At 41.4% G+C, this 16,147-nt stretch overlaps 1 protein-coding gene across 5 annotated transcripts in view; it reads right to left on the reverse strand.

Annotated features, from left to right (window-relative positions):
• Window positions 1–16,147, reverse strand: part of Ctps2 (CTP synthase 2) — a 97,952-nt gene that overhangs the window by 58,265 nt on the left and 23,540 nt on the right. For all 5 annotated transcript variants that reach the window (XM_047537047.1, XM_047537050.1, XM_047537048.1 and 2 more), the window contains 6 exons: window positions 14,020–14,171; window positions 8,918–9,050; window positions 4,430–4,518; window positions 3,184–3,278; window positions 403–465; window positions 271–314 (listed from right to left, as the gene is read on the reverse strand). In XM_047537047.1, the coding sequence (XP_047393003.1) occupies window positions 271–314; window positions 403–465; window positions 3,184–3,278; window positions 4,430–4,518; window positions 8,918–9,050; window positions 14,020–14,171 (576 nt within the window). The remainder of the gene's footprint in view (window positions 1–270; window positions 315–402; window positions 466–3,183; window positions 3,279–4,429; window positions 4,519–8,917; window positions 9,051–14,019; window positions 14,172–16,147) is intronic.

The following is a 16,147-nucleotide window of genomic DNA, read 5'->3' on the forward strand; positions in this document are numbered from 1 at the left end:
ATAATAGATAACAATAAATTCATATAAAATTTTAAATGTTCTGGCACTGTAAGGAAAAAATAATAATTGCCCCTTATGAGTTTCTGGCAAGAGCCAGAAACGAAATGACAGTGACTGGACCCAGAAAGATCAACAGGCTGGGGATGTAGCTCAGTGGTAGAGTGCTTGCCCAGCAGGTGGGAGGCCCTGGGATCCAGTCCTGGTACTGCAAAAATAAAATAAAGTAAAATATCCTGGAGAATATTCCAGAAAGATAAACAAGTCACTTACCATAGGAACTAGGGCATTTGGCTCAAACTCTGTGGAATTAGCATCTGAAAATTAAGAAAAGAGTTCAGTAATTTACCAATATTGCTAAAAATATTTAAGTGGTATTTTTTAATAAATGTTTATTAGATTTACCTTTCAAATTAAGGCAGTTTCTTGCAAATTCTATCACTGCTAGTTGCATCCCAAGGCAAACTCCTATTTTAAAAAGAACACATATACAGAAAATGAACACATTTTGTATTTATTCACATTTTTCTGTTCACTAGTATGCTGCCTGTCTCCTCCATCCAGAACACAGACTCCAAGAGAGCAAGACTGCCTGCTTTGTTCCCTGCTGTCCCCTCAGTGCTCAGAACAGTCCCTAGCAGAGTGAGGAGGGGGATTAAACTACCAAGGATCTTCCAAAGGCCCAGAGTTGAGCAAGAAGGCACTGGAGGGCAGAAGAGGAGAGGGCAAAGGTCTAGAAGCTTTCCACATCTCTGCCTAAATCGAGGTAGATGTGTGGGCTGCAGGGCCATCTCAGAGGGCCTGATTTCTTCAGAGAATATTTAACAACAGCAATTTAAAAGGAAGGCTCCCTGGGCTGGGACTTCACCTCCCTCTTAAGATTTCACAACCAAAACACAGGCGTGGCCTGAGGACTAGGATCTAAGGAGCCTCAGGCTGCTGATCTGCAGCGCAGTTGTGGGGACTGGCTCCTGCACAGTGGGTGTGAGCATGGCAGACAGCAGGGAAGGAGACACAAAATGGAACTGAACAGGGGACTCAATGGCATAAGGCTGAGACCTGTGTCACCCAAGGCCTGTTGCCAATGGATGCTCCCAAATCCATCTCCACATTTACTATAACCCACCAATTCTCTCCATTAACAAACACCAAACTCCTATTTGAAAAGCACATATATAGAGAAAATGAACACATCCCAAAGGCTTGGGATGTGGCTCAGTGGTAGAATACTCTCGCCTAGCATGGGTGAGGCCTGGGTTGCATCCCCAGCAGCAAAAATAAATAAATAATAAAAATAAAATAAATAAAATGCCAAGAAGCATTGCAGATGCTGTTATAGACATATACAAGGTATCCAGGGAATGCAAAGCAGGAAGAAATCAATACAAGGGGCATGCCAGAACAAAAGTCGATAAGCAGGAAACAGCTGAGTGCCTGGGGGACTCCGGAACAAAAGTAGATAGGCAGGAAACAGTTGAGTGCTTGGGGGACTCCAGAAAGTTCCATATGGCTGGAACGTAAAGAGCTGCTGTGTTCAAGAGAAACCTAAAGACTCATAAACCATTCTGTACAGTGAAAATTATCTTAGAAATATTAATCATGTTTAGATGGAAACCAAGCTTAAATAGAAACCTCAAAAGAAAACAATGGCCCAGATCAGCTTAGACCAAGGTAAAACGAAACAGGTATCAAGATAACTAATCCTGTCTTCTCTTGTGAAAGGGATCCCAAGAGGAGAGAGTCTAGGAAGTTAATCACAGAATTGCAATGGGAAAAATAGTCTGCTGATAGTAAAGGCAGCAAAATCTGTTCAATCGGTTCATAAACCTGTCAGAACATCCAAAGTACAGTGGGAAACTGGGTTTCTTCATGCTCCTAACCCCCACCCCCCATCCCACCCCCACCCTCCACCAGGATCCGCAGCTGCAGGGCTGCCTTTAGCACATCACATACCATTTCATCTGCTTTCCTGGTACAGAGCCATGCTTTGTAATTTGAACAAGAGCATTAAAAACACCCAACTCTATGCTGGGCATGGCGTCTACTGTCTCTAGTCCCAGCTACTTGGGAGGACAAGGCAGATTGCTTGAGCCTTGGAATTTGTCTCAAAATAAAAAATAAAAAAGGGTTGGGTATGTGGCTCAGTGGTTAAGCACCCCTGGGTTCAAACCCCGGTACCAAACAAATAAATAAATATAAGGCCAGAGGTGTAGGTCGGTGGTAGAGTGCTTGCCTAGCATGTGCTAAGCCCTGGGTTCAATCCCCAGCACTAAAAAAAAAAAAAAAAAAAAGAACCTGACAATCGAATTTTTTAAGAGTTGTTCCTATGACATTGGTTGTTCTTTCCATATTATCTTTTCTAGAAATGAGCATACACATTTCAACTGAAACACTTCTTAACAGAAAGATTACTATGGAGTTCCGTTGAATGGCTTTTTGCTTGACGTGGCAAGAGAACCGGTGAGGTGGGAGTCAGAGAAGGTAAGAGCAGTATAGACAGACTTCTCCCAGTCTCTTACTACCCAGAACTTGCCAGAACAGTGTGGCAAGTTCTCCTAGGGGGACAAACTCTTTCTGTAAAGTATCAGACAGAAAGATTCTGGGTTTTGCAAGCCACAGAGTCTCAAACTGTCATTCTACCACAAAAGCAGCCATGGACAATATGTAAAACAAACTGGTACAGCAGTGTTCCAATATAATTTTATTTACAAAAATAGAGCCGAATAAATAATTTTTTTAAGTTTCCTTTCACAATCAGCAAAAAAAAAAAAAAAAAAAAATTAGAGCCAAGTGTGGTGGCCCACTCCCATATAATCCTAGCGATTCAGGAGGCTGAAGGAGGAGGATCGCAAGTTCAAGGCCATCCTCAGCAATTTAGGGAGACTCCAGCAACTTAGACCCTGTCTCAAAATAAAAATAAAAAGGACTAGGGATATAGCTCAATGGTAAAGCACCCCTGAGTTCAATCCCCAGTACCAAAAACAACAAAACAAACAAAAACAGGCCATGAGACAGCTGTGGCCTGCAAGGTAAGAGTTTGCCAACCCCTATAGCAGAGTATTTGGTGTCTGAATATTCAAATCTAAGTTCGCATCTTCATAATAGCAAAATTTATTAAGTGTTACTCCTACTAGGTGTCAAAAATGTAATAAAGTCATAGTTGGTATCAATAAATATGAGTTTTACCTAGAAAGGGAATCTTCTTTGTCCTTGCCCAAGAAATTGCTTGGAGTTTTCCCAGTGTTCCTCTGATTCCAAAGCCTCCAGGCACAAGAATACCACTGAAATCAATATAAGATGAGCGTAAATTTGACCATCCATTATTTTTATTTTTAAAACTTGTGTTTTCAGCCATTCATACTTACTGATAACAAATTCAAAAGTCACTGTGGGGCTGGGGTTGTGGCTCAGTGGCAAAGTGCTTGCCTAGCATGTGTGAGGCACTGGGTTTGAGTCTCAGCACCACACATAAATGAATAAAATAAAGGTCTATCAATATCTTAAAAATTTTTTTAAATCACTAGTGAATATATATACTCAAGATCTATTTTCAGAATCGATTACATGATTTCATATCCTGAACTTTCTTCTTGAAATCCTCTCAATGCTATGAAGAAGTTATGGCAATTTCACATCACTGACCTTGATATATATTTTCTAATAGCTCTTTGTGGTATCTGAACATAGTAACTAGGAAACTTGATTCAATTAAGAATGCAACTGAGGGCCAGGAGGGTTGGCACTCTGAGCCCTACCCTAGCACAAAGGAAGCCCAGATTTTAGTGCTAAGTACTGCAAAAAAAAAAAAAAAAAAAAAAAAAAAGACAAAAGAATGTCACTGGGAGAATATGAACAAAAACAGGTCAGGTTCTTCTCAAAGCCTGTTGTAAAAATGTTTAGCTCTCTTGCATAGCCAGAAAGAGCTAAACTGGTAAATCAGATTTCAATTGCTAATTAAATAGTAATAATGAAAAAGTCCTGGATGGAAACCTTGTAGTTAAACCCTTAAATGAAAAGATGAAGCATTCAAGAGAAAAACCAGGAAGATCCTGCTACCTCATGATACAATGCTGCCCCCAAGAGTTCTGTTCATCACTTGTGAAATAAAACCTAGAACCAAAACATGCGGAAAAAAAGGTTGTCATTCTTGTCCTTTAGCTTTGTGTATGTACTATTCATCTCTGTATCTTTTGGTAGAATCAACATACTTTCCCTCTAATACAGTCTCCCCATCCCCCCAATAAAACCATTTCAGCCACACATGCAGCCAGCATTAATCTGGCACGTTTCAAAGAAATGCCGGATGCAGCACAACCACTTGCAAAGACCACAAGTATTTTCAATTATCTTTAAAAATGTACAAAAATTAGTAATTGGAGTAAATGGAATAATTAAGGGAAAAGTCATTGTGCAGAAGGTCCTGGGTACTCACTCAGCTTTGCATAGCTTTTGCCAAGCTTCGTGGAACTTCACAGGGTCCTCAATTTTGGTGATCTGCTCCAAATCGATGGAGTCTATGTACTAAAAAAAACATCCAACAGATGAAAGGAAGCTTTAAGAAAAATAAGCACTCAAAAATACTAGAACTATCTAACGTTATGACACAATTATTCAATAATTTCAAATGCTGCTCGACTTTTGATGGTGATAAACCCATCGTAAATTGAAAATATCATAAGTCGAAAATGCGTGAACTGCTGGGTCCAGTGGCACATTCCTGTAATCCCAGTGGCTCAGGAGGCTGAGGCAGCAGAATGGCAATTTCAAAGCCAGCCTCAGCAACTTAGCGACACCCTGTCTCTAAATAAAATACAAAAAAAGGGCTGGGGATGTGGCTCAGTGGTTCAGTGCCCCTGAGTTCAATCCCCAGTACCCACCCCCGAAAAGAAAATGCATCAACTGTACCTAATCTAACAAACAGCACAGCTCAGCCCAGCCTTCCTTAAACATGCTCAGAACATTTACATTAGTCTATAGTTAGGCAAAATCATCCAACACAAAGCCATTTTATAATAAAGTGTTGAATAGTTTGTGTAATTTATCGAAAACTATACTGAAAATGAAAAACAGGGTAGTCCTGTGGGTGTGCTTTCACCCCGTCAAAAAGTTGAAAAATTATAAGCGGAACCATCACAAGTCAGAGACTGAGTACAAATTATGCGACCACTGCACTGGGCCCTGGGGATAGAAAAACAAGCTCACTGTTGTGTGGCTCATAATCTTTGCAAAAATGACAAAGCCAATAAACAGACATCTGCACTATGGTGGGATCATGGCTATGATGGGCGAAGAAGAAAAAGCTTCAAATAGGAGCCACACCTAAACTAGATGGGGACACTGTAGGAAAAAAGTAAAGAAGTGACGTCATAGAAGATCTCTGGGGAATCCAGGCCCAGAGGTGCATGCCTACAATCCCAGTGACTCCAGAGACTGAGGCAGAAGGATCTTGAGTTCGAGGCCAGGCTCAGCAACTTAGTAAAGGTCTAAGCAAGTTAGACAGACCCTGTCTCAAAATAAAAAATAAAAAGGATTGGGGATCGGGGCTGGGGAGATAGCTCAGTTGATAGAGTGCTTGCCTTGCAAGCACAAGGCCCTAGGTTCAATCCCCAGCACCGCAAAAAAAAAAAAAAGGATTGGGGATGTGGCTCAGTGATTAAGGCCCCTGGGTTCAATCTGAGTCCCCAGTACAAAAAAAAAATCTCTGGAGAGATGATATCTAAAAATCTAAGCACCAAGAATGAGCGTGTGTGTGTGTGTGTGTGTGTGTGTGTGTGTGTATGTTTGTGTATGTGTGTGTTGGGAGATGACCAAGGTGTGCAGGAGATGAAGGGAGGAAGGGAGAAGGATATGAAATCTCAGAGAAAAGAAAAAGTAGTGATCACTCTGAGACTCTCAAAAAGAGGCTCTACCTCTGCAGAGGAAAGATCTGATTGGTCAGAGGGAAGTAAAGGACGAAGCTGAGAAGCCATGACACAGAGTTTACACTTGAAATCACTTGCAATGGACTGAATATTTGTGTCCCCAAAATTCATGTTGAGCCCGGTACGATGGCACATGCCTGTAATCTCAACAACTTGGGAGGCTGAGGCAGGAGAATCACAAATTCCAGGGCAGCCTTAGCAACTTAGTGAGGCCCTAAGCAACTTAGCAAGACACTGTCTCAAAATGAAAAATAAATAGGGCTGGGGATGTGGCTCAGTGGCTAAGGCCCCTGGGTTCAATCCCCAGTACCAAAAAAGGGCCAAATTCATATGTTGAAATCCTAACTCCCAATATCATGGTGTTAGGAGGTAGGGCTATTGTAAAGTAACTAGGTCAGGAGAGTGGTGCCCTCGTTAATTAGCACCCATATAAGAGAGGCCCTAGAGAGCTTCCTCACCCCTTCCACCAAATGAGGATGTTACCAGAACACAGCCATCTGCAACCTAGAAGAGGCCCCTCACCAGAACCTGACCTGCTGGCATCCTGAGGTCGACTCTCAGCCTCCAGAAATATATTTCTGGTTTTCATAAGCCTCCCAGTATTTTTTAGAGCAGCTCAAACAGACTCAGACACCACTGAACAGTCTTAAGTCAGAGGATGACAGAACAAAGAGAACAGAGAATTTAGAAAACTCACTGGTACAGCATGAAAAATAGAGGGAAGACTGGTGGTTAGAAGCCAGTGAGGAAGATGCTACAGCAGGTCAGGCCGTGGGCTCTATTAAATGGACAATCCTGTGTACCAACACCTATGTGCATAATAGTCGCTATATATCTGTATTATCTCTGTATTCCCTTTATAAAAGTTACTATCTGAATACATCTTAAGATAAAAAACCAATTTAGAGGCTTTATAAAATTTGTGTCATGGCAATTTTTTCTTTTTTCTTCATGCGCTAGGAGACTTGAGGAGTGGGATGTGAAATATTCCTTGGAAAGTCAAAAATAAAAAGTGATTAGAGTAGGCATTAGGGGTGTAGCTTAATGGTAGAGCCCATGCTAAGCAAGCACAAGGACCTGAGTTTGAGGCTAAAAAGAAGGGAGAAGGGGCTGGGGATATAGCTCAGTTGGTAGAGTGCTTGCCTCAAATGCACAAGGCCCTGAGTTCAATCCTCAGCACCACAAAAAAAAAAAAAAGAGAGAGAGAAAAGTCAGCTGGGTCATAAGCTGGGACCTTAATAGAAGTTCTTAAATTTCTCAAAATATATAATATATTATTCATTATACAATGGTTTTATCATTTTAAGCAAGATGGTAGGGCTGGGAATGTAGCTCAGCACTCAAGTGTTTGCCTGGCATGAATGAAGTCCAGGGTTCACTCCCCAGCACAGCAATAAATTAAAAAAAATAAGATGATAATTGCTTAAATCATGATATTCCCACATTGCATATTCTCTATAGAGAAAGATAGGCATCAAATTGGTATCAAGGAACAACAGAGAAGTGGAATTCCAGGGAGATGGAATCTTCTGCTTTCTGTAATTTATATTTATGTTTTGTTTAAATGTTTTACAGTGAACATGTATTACTTCTACATCTAAGAAAGACAAAGAATATATTCAGGTTATATATAATGACTACACTTCTGCAATTCCATAATAATGATTTTTAAAAACAAATAATCATGATTTATTGGTAGAAAGATGATTTTTATTGATTTATTTTTAAAAACAAATACTCATGATTTAAGTAGAAAGAGCAATACAGGCCAGGCACGGTGGTGCACACCTGTAATCCCAGCAACTCAGGAGGCTGAGGCAGGAGGATTGCAAGTTTAAGGACAACCTCAGTAATGTAGTGAGGCCCTTCAGCAACTTAGCAAGACTCTGTCTCAAAGTAAAATAAAATAAGAAGAGCTGGGGATGTAGCTCAGTGGCAAAGTGTCCCTGGGTTCAATCCCCAGTACAAAAAAGGAAAAAGAGGGAAACGGCATTTTAAGAATCTGGATTCTTGGACTGGCGTTGTGGTTCAGTGGTAGAGCACTTGCCTTGCACATGTGAGGCACTGGGTTCAATCCTCAGCACCACATAAAATAAATAAATAAATAAATAAAACAAAGGTATTGTATCCATGTACAACTAAAAAAATTTTTTTAAAATCTGGATTCTATTCCAATGCTAAAGGGAAAAGAATATTCTATTATTTTAGAATATTCTATTATTTTCTTGGTAGGCAAATACAATGTGCTTAAATGAGCACAAAGTATATATTTAACTGGTTATGCAAAGTCTAATTTCAGAAACGTGCCTTAAACCTATGTGCAGAAAAAAGCTAGCAGAGAAGACCTGACCACTGTCGTTGGAGAAGACTACTTAAAAGATTGACCCTGGGCTGGCATCTGGAAGCCTGGATTTCAGAAGGGTTCCCATCATTCCAAGAACTAATAAGAGTGATTCTTTGTACCTAACATGTTTGTACAAACAACAACATGTATTATGGTTCCCTCCCACAGGGCTGGAATTCAGGTATGTAGTAGGCAGAGGGTGCCTACAGGACCAACCCTCAGTGAAAACCCTGGGCACAGGCTGGGTGTGCTAGCTCAGGGGTAAAGCACTTACCTAGCATACAAGAGACCATGGGTTCAACTCCCAGCACCCCAGGAAAAAGAAAAAACCTGGGCACTGAGTCTCTGATGAGCATCTCTGGTAGAGAACATTCCACACGTATTGTCCCAAGTCATCACTGGCTCACTCTGTGAGACTCCACTTGGGGAGGCTTGTACCTGATTTACCAAGACCTCTCCCCTTCGTTGATTTTGCTTTGTATTCTTTGGCTGTCCATCTGAACCATGAGTATGACTATATACCCAGTCCTGTGAGTTCTGGTGAAGCATCAAGCCTGAGGTGGTCATAGGGACCCTTCAACACAACCTCCCCCTTCGGAACACAAGATATTGAACTGAAGGTCTGAAATATGTGGGAGACCTGGCCTGGACTCACCATCAGATTCAACTTGTGGTTGATGGCCAAGGCTGAGTGCTCCAGGGCCTTGAACACAGAGGCGTAGCAGTCCCTGAGTTTGGTATATTTACCAACCAGGGCTATGGAGCATGTTTTCTGTAATCTTTCATACCTGAGAAGAAAGATAAGCTCAAAGTTTATATAAAAGCATGTCATGGAACATCACAAAAAACAGACACTGCTCCAATTTCAAGACACTTAATAAAATCTTTTGTCTTCATGTTTTTTAATTTAAATTTTTATTTTTACAGACTGCATTTTGATTCATTGTACACAAATGGGGTACAACTTTTCATTTCTATGGTCGGATACAATGTAGATTCACACCATTCATGTAATCATACATATACATAGGGTAATACTGTCTGTCTCATTCTACTATCTTTCCTTCCCCCACCCCCTCGTGCCCCATTTTCCTCTACACCATCCAAAGTTCCTTCATTCTTCTCTCCACCCCCTGCCACACCCCCTCATTATGTATCATCATCCACTTATCAGAGAAAACATTCAAAGGCACTTAATAAAATCTTAGGAGCAGATAAGGCTCATTCTCGATGAACCTGAGTCAAATCTCCCCTCCAAAGCACCAAAATCTCTTCACCAAATTTCAAACTCATAAGAAATGCCAATGTTGGCTTATATAAATAAGCAGGTGCAGACATAAATCTAAGAAAACATATCAGAGGAAATTTTAAAACATTCAAAACAAAAAATTTAAAAAGCTATCCCATAAATAAGAGCTGTTCATAAATTAGTTTATAAGGTGACATTGTATAAGAAAAAGCATTCTGCTTGTCAATAGAGAACATTCTAATATTAATTTTGTAAGGTGACATTGTATAAGAAAGTACATTCCAAATGTCTCCATTTTAAATTCTTGCATTCCCAGCTGGTCCACAAAAGTCTGCCTATTCATGGCATGCCTGAAGAATGGTACTAAGAGAACTATTTAAAATATTACAGACCATTTAGATCATTTTTATGAGAAAATTCCATTCTATAGATGATGCTTAATCACAGTTCAACATTAAAAACATAATCCTTCGTGTGGCTTTTTAAAGAAATCTGTCCAAAGAACAAGAAAAGCATGTGACCTGGTATTAAGTAGGTAGAAATGTCATCTTGGGGTTGAAGATATTTGGGGGCTTTGATGTGGCCCTTCCCCAAATACCTTGCAAAATTCCATGATGGGAAATATTCCTTTTCCATAACACATCCACAAAGCGTGCAAAAGTGATGTGGCCAGTCTCATTATGTTGCTTAGGGTCTTGCTAAGTTGCTGAGGTTGGCTTTGAACTCGTGATCCTCCTGCCTCAGCCTCCCAAGTTGCTGGAATTACAGGCCTGCACCACGGCGCCTGGTTTAGAAAAGTACTTTCTAGGAAGGTGACTGAAGTACCTGGAAAACTGTTAAACCTTGACCTCCCTGCTAAAGTTTATGTTGCTCTGGAGATTCCACAGCAACACACACCTCATGCCACCTCTCCCTAGGGGATTCAGATAACAGAAAGCAAGGTGACAGGGAGCCAAGTATCAGCAATACTGATGACTTCAGAGGCACCTGGGTCCTGGCAATCACAGCAGCCTCTGCACAGCAGGATGACTGGGCCTCACTCCTTCTCTTTGGAGGAGGGACATCAGCTCTGTCCTGGGAAGGAAGCTGCTCTGGAGACAACAGCCAACTCCTCCTTTGACTCACTCACGTCTGGGCTTCCCAGAGAAGGAGGAGTCACTTAGTAGTGGCTGGAACAGGTGAGTCCACGGGTCATACCTCCCAGGTAGAGGGCTGCTGTGCAGGCAATCCCTCATGCTCTCTTTCCCTCGACTTGCCCTTTCCAGAACAGCCAAGCATCACCTTCATGTGCTCCATAGAGTCAACACCACAGTGTATAGGCAAGCTTCTGGTACAACTGTGAGCTTCTGCAGGAACAGGAGAGGGAATCCACTTTGCAGGCCTACCCCCACAGGCAGGTCCCCAGACCCAGAAGACTGTTCCACATTGGCCTTGGGCCCCAGGCGAGTTTTCCAATCCAGTTTAAGCAGTGATCCCTGGCTAAAAGCAGCACTGGGCTTCCATCATTGAAGCTGCTCCTTTCACCTCTGCTGCCTCCCTGTATCCCTCTATAGGCTATAGTCAGGGGGCAGTAGCTAAAGAATGGACACTCTAGTCAGGTGCACTGGCTCATGCCTACAGTCCCAGGTACTTGGGAGGCTGAGGCAGGAGGATCACTTGAGCCCAGGAGTTCAAGTTCAGCCTGGCAACATAGTAAGACCCATCTCTCAAAAAAAAAGGAACAACATGCCGAGCGCCTTGGGGCACACCTGTAATCCCAGCAATTCAGGAGGATGAGGCAGGAGGATTGCAAGTTCAAAGCCAGCCTCAGCAACTTAGCGAGGCCCTAAGCAACTCAACGAGACCCTGTCTCTAGATAAAATTAAAAATAGGGCTGGGGATGTGTGTGACTCAGTGGTTGAGTGCCCCTGAGTTCATTCCCTGGTGCCAAAAAGAAAAAGAAAAAAGAAAGAAAGAATAGGGAATGGTGGTATAGCTCAGTGGTAGAGCACTGGCCTAGCATGTGTGAGGACCTGGGTTCCATCTCCAGAACAACAAAAAAATTTCATTCAACATCACCATTATCAATCAACCAATATCACAGCCCATGTGGAACTGTCAATATCTTCTTTGAGTAAAGACTACAGTAAAGCTAATGGCACCCACCTAAAGAAATGTCCCTCAGAACCTATGCATATGACCTTACGTGGGAAAAGGATCTTTGTTGATACAATTAAGTTAGGGATCTCCAGATGAGATCATCTTGGATTAGGGTGGGCCCTATAACCAATGACAAGCATACTTACAAAAGAAGAGAATGGGAGAAGACACAAGGGAAAGGCGATGTAAGCACACAGGCAGAGATTGGAGTGGTGTGGCCATAAGCCAAGGGACACCAAGGATTACAGGAAGCCACTAGAAAGTAGAAGAGGGACATGGGACAGATACTCCTTCAGAGCTTCCAGAAGGAACCAACACTATGGATGTCTCGATTTTGGACTTCTGGTCTCCAGGACTATGAGAGAATATATTTCTGTTGTTTTAAGTCACACAAGTTAGGGTACTTTATTACAGCAGCCACAAGAATCTAATACAAAGACCAAACATTTGGCTTTAGAAAGCATAAAAGCATCCAGGCATGGTGGTACACACTGTAATCCCAGCGACTCAGGAGGCTGAGGCAAGAGGATCACAAGTTTGAGGCCAGGCTCAGCAACTTAGACCCTGTCTCAAAATAAAAGATTTTAAGACAGTGGGGTGGGGTGGTGGGCTGGGGATGTACTTCAGTGGGAAAGAACCCCTGAGTTCAATCCCCAGTACCAAAAATAATGATAATAAAAGAAAGTATAGAAGCATGAAGCATAAAGCTATTTTCAATACAAAGAGTAAAATACTAAAAATCCTAGTGCTAAAGAGGATCAGTTCCAAGCTACTCAGAAAATTCCTACAAAATGACTGATTCCTTAAGCTTTCTGGAGGGCAAAGGCTTAATTGTATCATTCATTAGAGTACCTAAGTTCAGAAATTCAGAAATTGCGCATTTTTCTTTTTTTTTCTTCTTTTTTTTTTTTTGTGGTGCTGGGGATCGAACCCAGGGCCTTGTGCTTGCAAGGCAAGCACTCTACCAACTGAGCTATATCCCCAGCCACGCACATTTTTCTTAATTCTACTCGCCCCCAAGAAGTCCAAACCAGTTTGGGTTTTTTTTTTGAATTTTAAGTGAAAGGAGTGTGAGGGTATAACTCAGTGGCAGAGCACCTGCTTAGCACAAATGAGGCCTGGTTCGATCCCCAGAACCAAAAAAAGAAAAAAAAAATTAAGCGAAAGGGCAAGAAGGGCTGGGGAGATAGCTCAGCTGGTAGAGTGTTTGCCTCGCAAGCACAAGGCCCTGAGTTCGATCCCCAGTACCTGAAAAAAAAAAAAAAAAAAAAAAAACAACAAAAAAAAAAAGGGCAAGAGAACTTCAATCTACCAAGGTCAGTGATTTTGTCACCATCAAATCATTTTAATCATGGTTGCCAATATCAGCAACCAATACTTGGAGCCTGACTCAATGTGAAGTCCTGTGTTTTCTCTCATTAATTTCCATTAGGTGGGAACTGGTATGCCTCTGATATGTATAGATGGTAGGATGCACCCAGAGAAGTTAAGTAATCTATGCAAATTCCCAGCTAGTGAGAGAGACAGCCAGAGTCTGAATCCAGAACCAAAACATGGAGCTGCACCTACTGCTTCTGACCTAAGCTGCACAAGCAACCAGGCAGCCTGTGACTTGTCACACCTCAATTACCCTGAATAAAAGAAAACAGGGTTATGGGATTTCACTTCCATATGGGATTTCAAATTTAGGCAAACCCTGCTTAAATTAAAATAGTTACATTAAAGCTAGAACACGTCAGTAATTTTAATGATGATATTAACTAGTTAATAACTACAAGATTGAACAATACTGGCAATAGCTGAAACTTCCCACGCAAAAGGATTTTCTTTAGGAAATGTTAGCCAAATCTTAAAAACAAACCAAACAGAACAAAGAGCTTGCAATATTTAAAAGGTGTAAGATTTCAAAAAGTAAGGAATGAACTAGCCAGGCATGGTGGTGCGTGCCTATAATCTCAGCTACTGGGGAGGCTGAGGCAAAAGGATCACAAGCTCAAGGCCAGCCTCAGCAATTTAACAAGATCCTGTCTCAAAAGTTGTGCTCCACTCATGTATAATGAATCAAAAGGCATTCTGCTGTCACGTGTAACTATTAGAACTATTGTTATTAGAACAATATTTTTAAAAAGGGCTGGGGATGTAGCTCAGTGGTAGAGTGCTCCTGGGGTCAATCCCCAGTACTGAAAGAGGGAAAGAGAGAAAGAGAGAGAGAAACTAATATATAAAAGCCTTTCAGAAGTAACAATATTCCTTCTAAAATCCAAATTTCTTCAATTCACTTTGGTTTGAGTATAGCAATGTCAAAGGCTCCAGAAATCTTCAGAGTACAGGAACTATTAAAGATTCTAGAAGTAATTCCTTTCACATACCTGTCAGCCATATTCTTCCACTTGAAAAGCAAATTGCTTGAAGAATCACCAATGGGCAGGTCCAATCGCTCTTTGAAGTACTTAACAATGCCTTGTTCCTCCAAAAGCACGGGCACTCGGTATGTAGAAGAAACATCATGGATACATATGACCTGATCAATGATAATAAAACACCCCACTTAGATGGATCGTCTCAAATATGCCACAGGAATGAGACAAAACTCAAGAGCCTGCAGTTTATTTATACTGATATAAGAAAATCCAGTAACCTAAATGAGAGTCAGAACTAACACAAGGTGAGTTTGCTTTAATTACAAAACTCTTTGAGTTCCTTATTCTACTTCCACAACAATTGGTATCATGGTAAAATTAAAAGTAAAGGGCCAGGGATATGACTCAGTTGGTAGTGTGCTTGCTTTGCATGCACGAGGCCCTGGGTTCTAATCCCCAGCACCACCAAAAAAAAAAAAAAAAAAGGTAAATATACAGCCATAACCATGGGTTCCACACTGATGGATTAAAACAACCATGGATCAAAAATATTCAGAAAAAATAACTGCATCTGTATTAAACACATACAGACTTTTTTCTTGTCAGTATTCCTAAACAATATTGTGTAAAAACTGTATTGTATTTGCATTGTATTTGACATTATAAACAACTTAGAGATAAAGCATACAAAAGGATGTGGCCAGGCACAAAGGTGGCACATGCCTATAATCCGAGCAGTTTGGGAGGCTGAGGCAGGAGGATCACAAGTTCAAAGGCAGTCTCAGCAACTTAGCAAGACATTGTTTCAAAACAAAAATTTAGCTGGGTGCGGTGGCACACACCTGTAATCCCAGCATCTAGGGAGGCTGAGGCAGGAGGATCGTGAGTTCAAAGTCAACTTCAACAATGGTCAGGTGCTAAGCAGCTCAGTGAGACCCCATCTCTAAATAAAATACAAAATAGGGCTGCGGATGTAGCTCAGTGGTTAAGCACCCCTGGGTTCAATCCCTGGTACAAAATTAAATTAAATTAAAAAAAAACCAGAGGATATGTATAAGTTATATGCACCATTTTATATTAAGAACTTGAGCCCCACAGAATCTGGTATCCACAGGGGTCCTGAAACCAATCCCCTGCAAATCATGAAAGACAACTTTATCTGGTCTTTGTCCCCAGTTCCTGGCACAGAGCTTGAAAAGCCCTCAGAATTTCCTGAGTGATAGAGTATTTTATTATGAAACTGAGTTGACTCCTGGTGCCCGTAGATAGCTTCAGGATGGGAATGGTCACCAGAAAAAATGAACCAAGTGATTAGAGGACTGGAACTTTCAGCCACCAGCCTAACCTCTGGGGAGGGAAGAGGGAATGGGGACAGAGTTCAAACATGGCTAGATATTCAATCATGCTTACCCAATAATGCCCCACTAAAAACTCAGGAAGAGCAAAGCTTGGGGGAACTTCCCAGTGGGTGAAAATATACAGGTACCGAGAGGGACACTCCCTGATTCAGTAAGGACCAAAGCTCCTGTGCCTAGAACTTTCCTAGACCTTGCCCTCTGCATCTTTTCATCTAGCTGTTCATTTGCACCCTATATAATAAAACAAGAACTATAAACACAGCACTTTCCTGAGTTCTGTGAGTCATTCTAGAGCACTATCAAAGAAGGGGATCATGCTAAGTGAAATAAGCCAATCCCAAAAAACCAAAGGCAGAATGCTTTCCCTGATAAGTGGACAATGATATATAATGGTGGTGGAGGTGAGAGAAGAATGGAGGAACTTTGGATTATGTAGAGGGAAATGAGAGGGAGGAGGGGGCGGGGGTATGAACAATGGTGGAATGAGACAGACATCATTACCCTATGTACATGTATGATTACATGAATGGTATGAATCTACATCATGCACAACCTCAGAAACAAAAACTTGTACCCCATTTGTGTATAATGAATCAAAATGCAGTCTGTAAAAATAAAAAATAAATAAAAAAAGAAGAGGATCATGGAAGCCCCAAAATTGTAGTTAGCTGGCAGAAGCTCAGTGGCTTGGGAATAATGGAAACTTGTGGCAGATGGAGTGGGGGGCGTCTTGTAAGAGACTGAGTCCTTAAACCTGTGGCGTTTGATGCTTACTCTGG

This window comes from Sciurus carolinensis, chromosome X (genome assembly GCF_902686445.1).
Source record: "Sciurus carolinensis chromosome X, mSciCar1.2, whole genome shotgun sequence".
NCBI classification, from domain to species: Eukaryota; Metazoa; Chordata; class Mammalia; order Rodentia; family Sciuridae; genus Sciurus; species Sciurus carolinensis.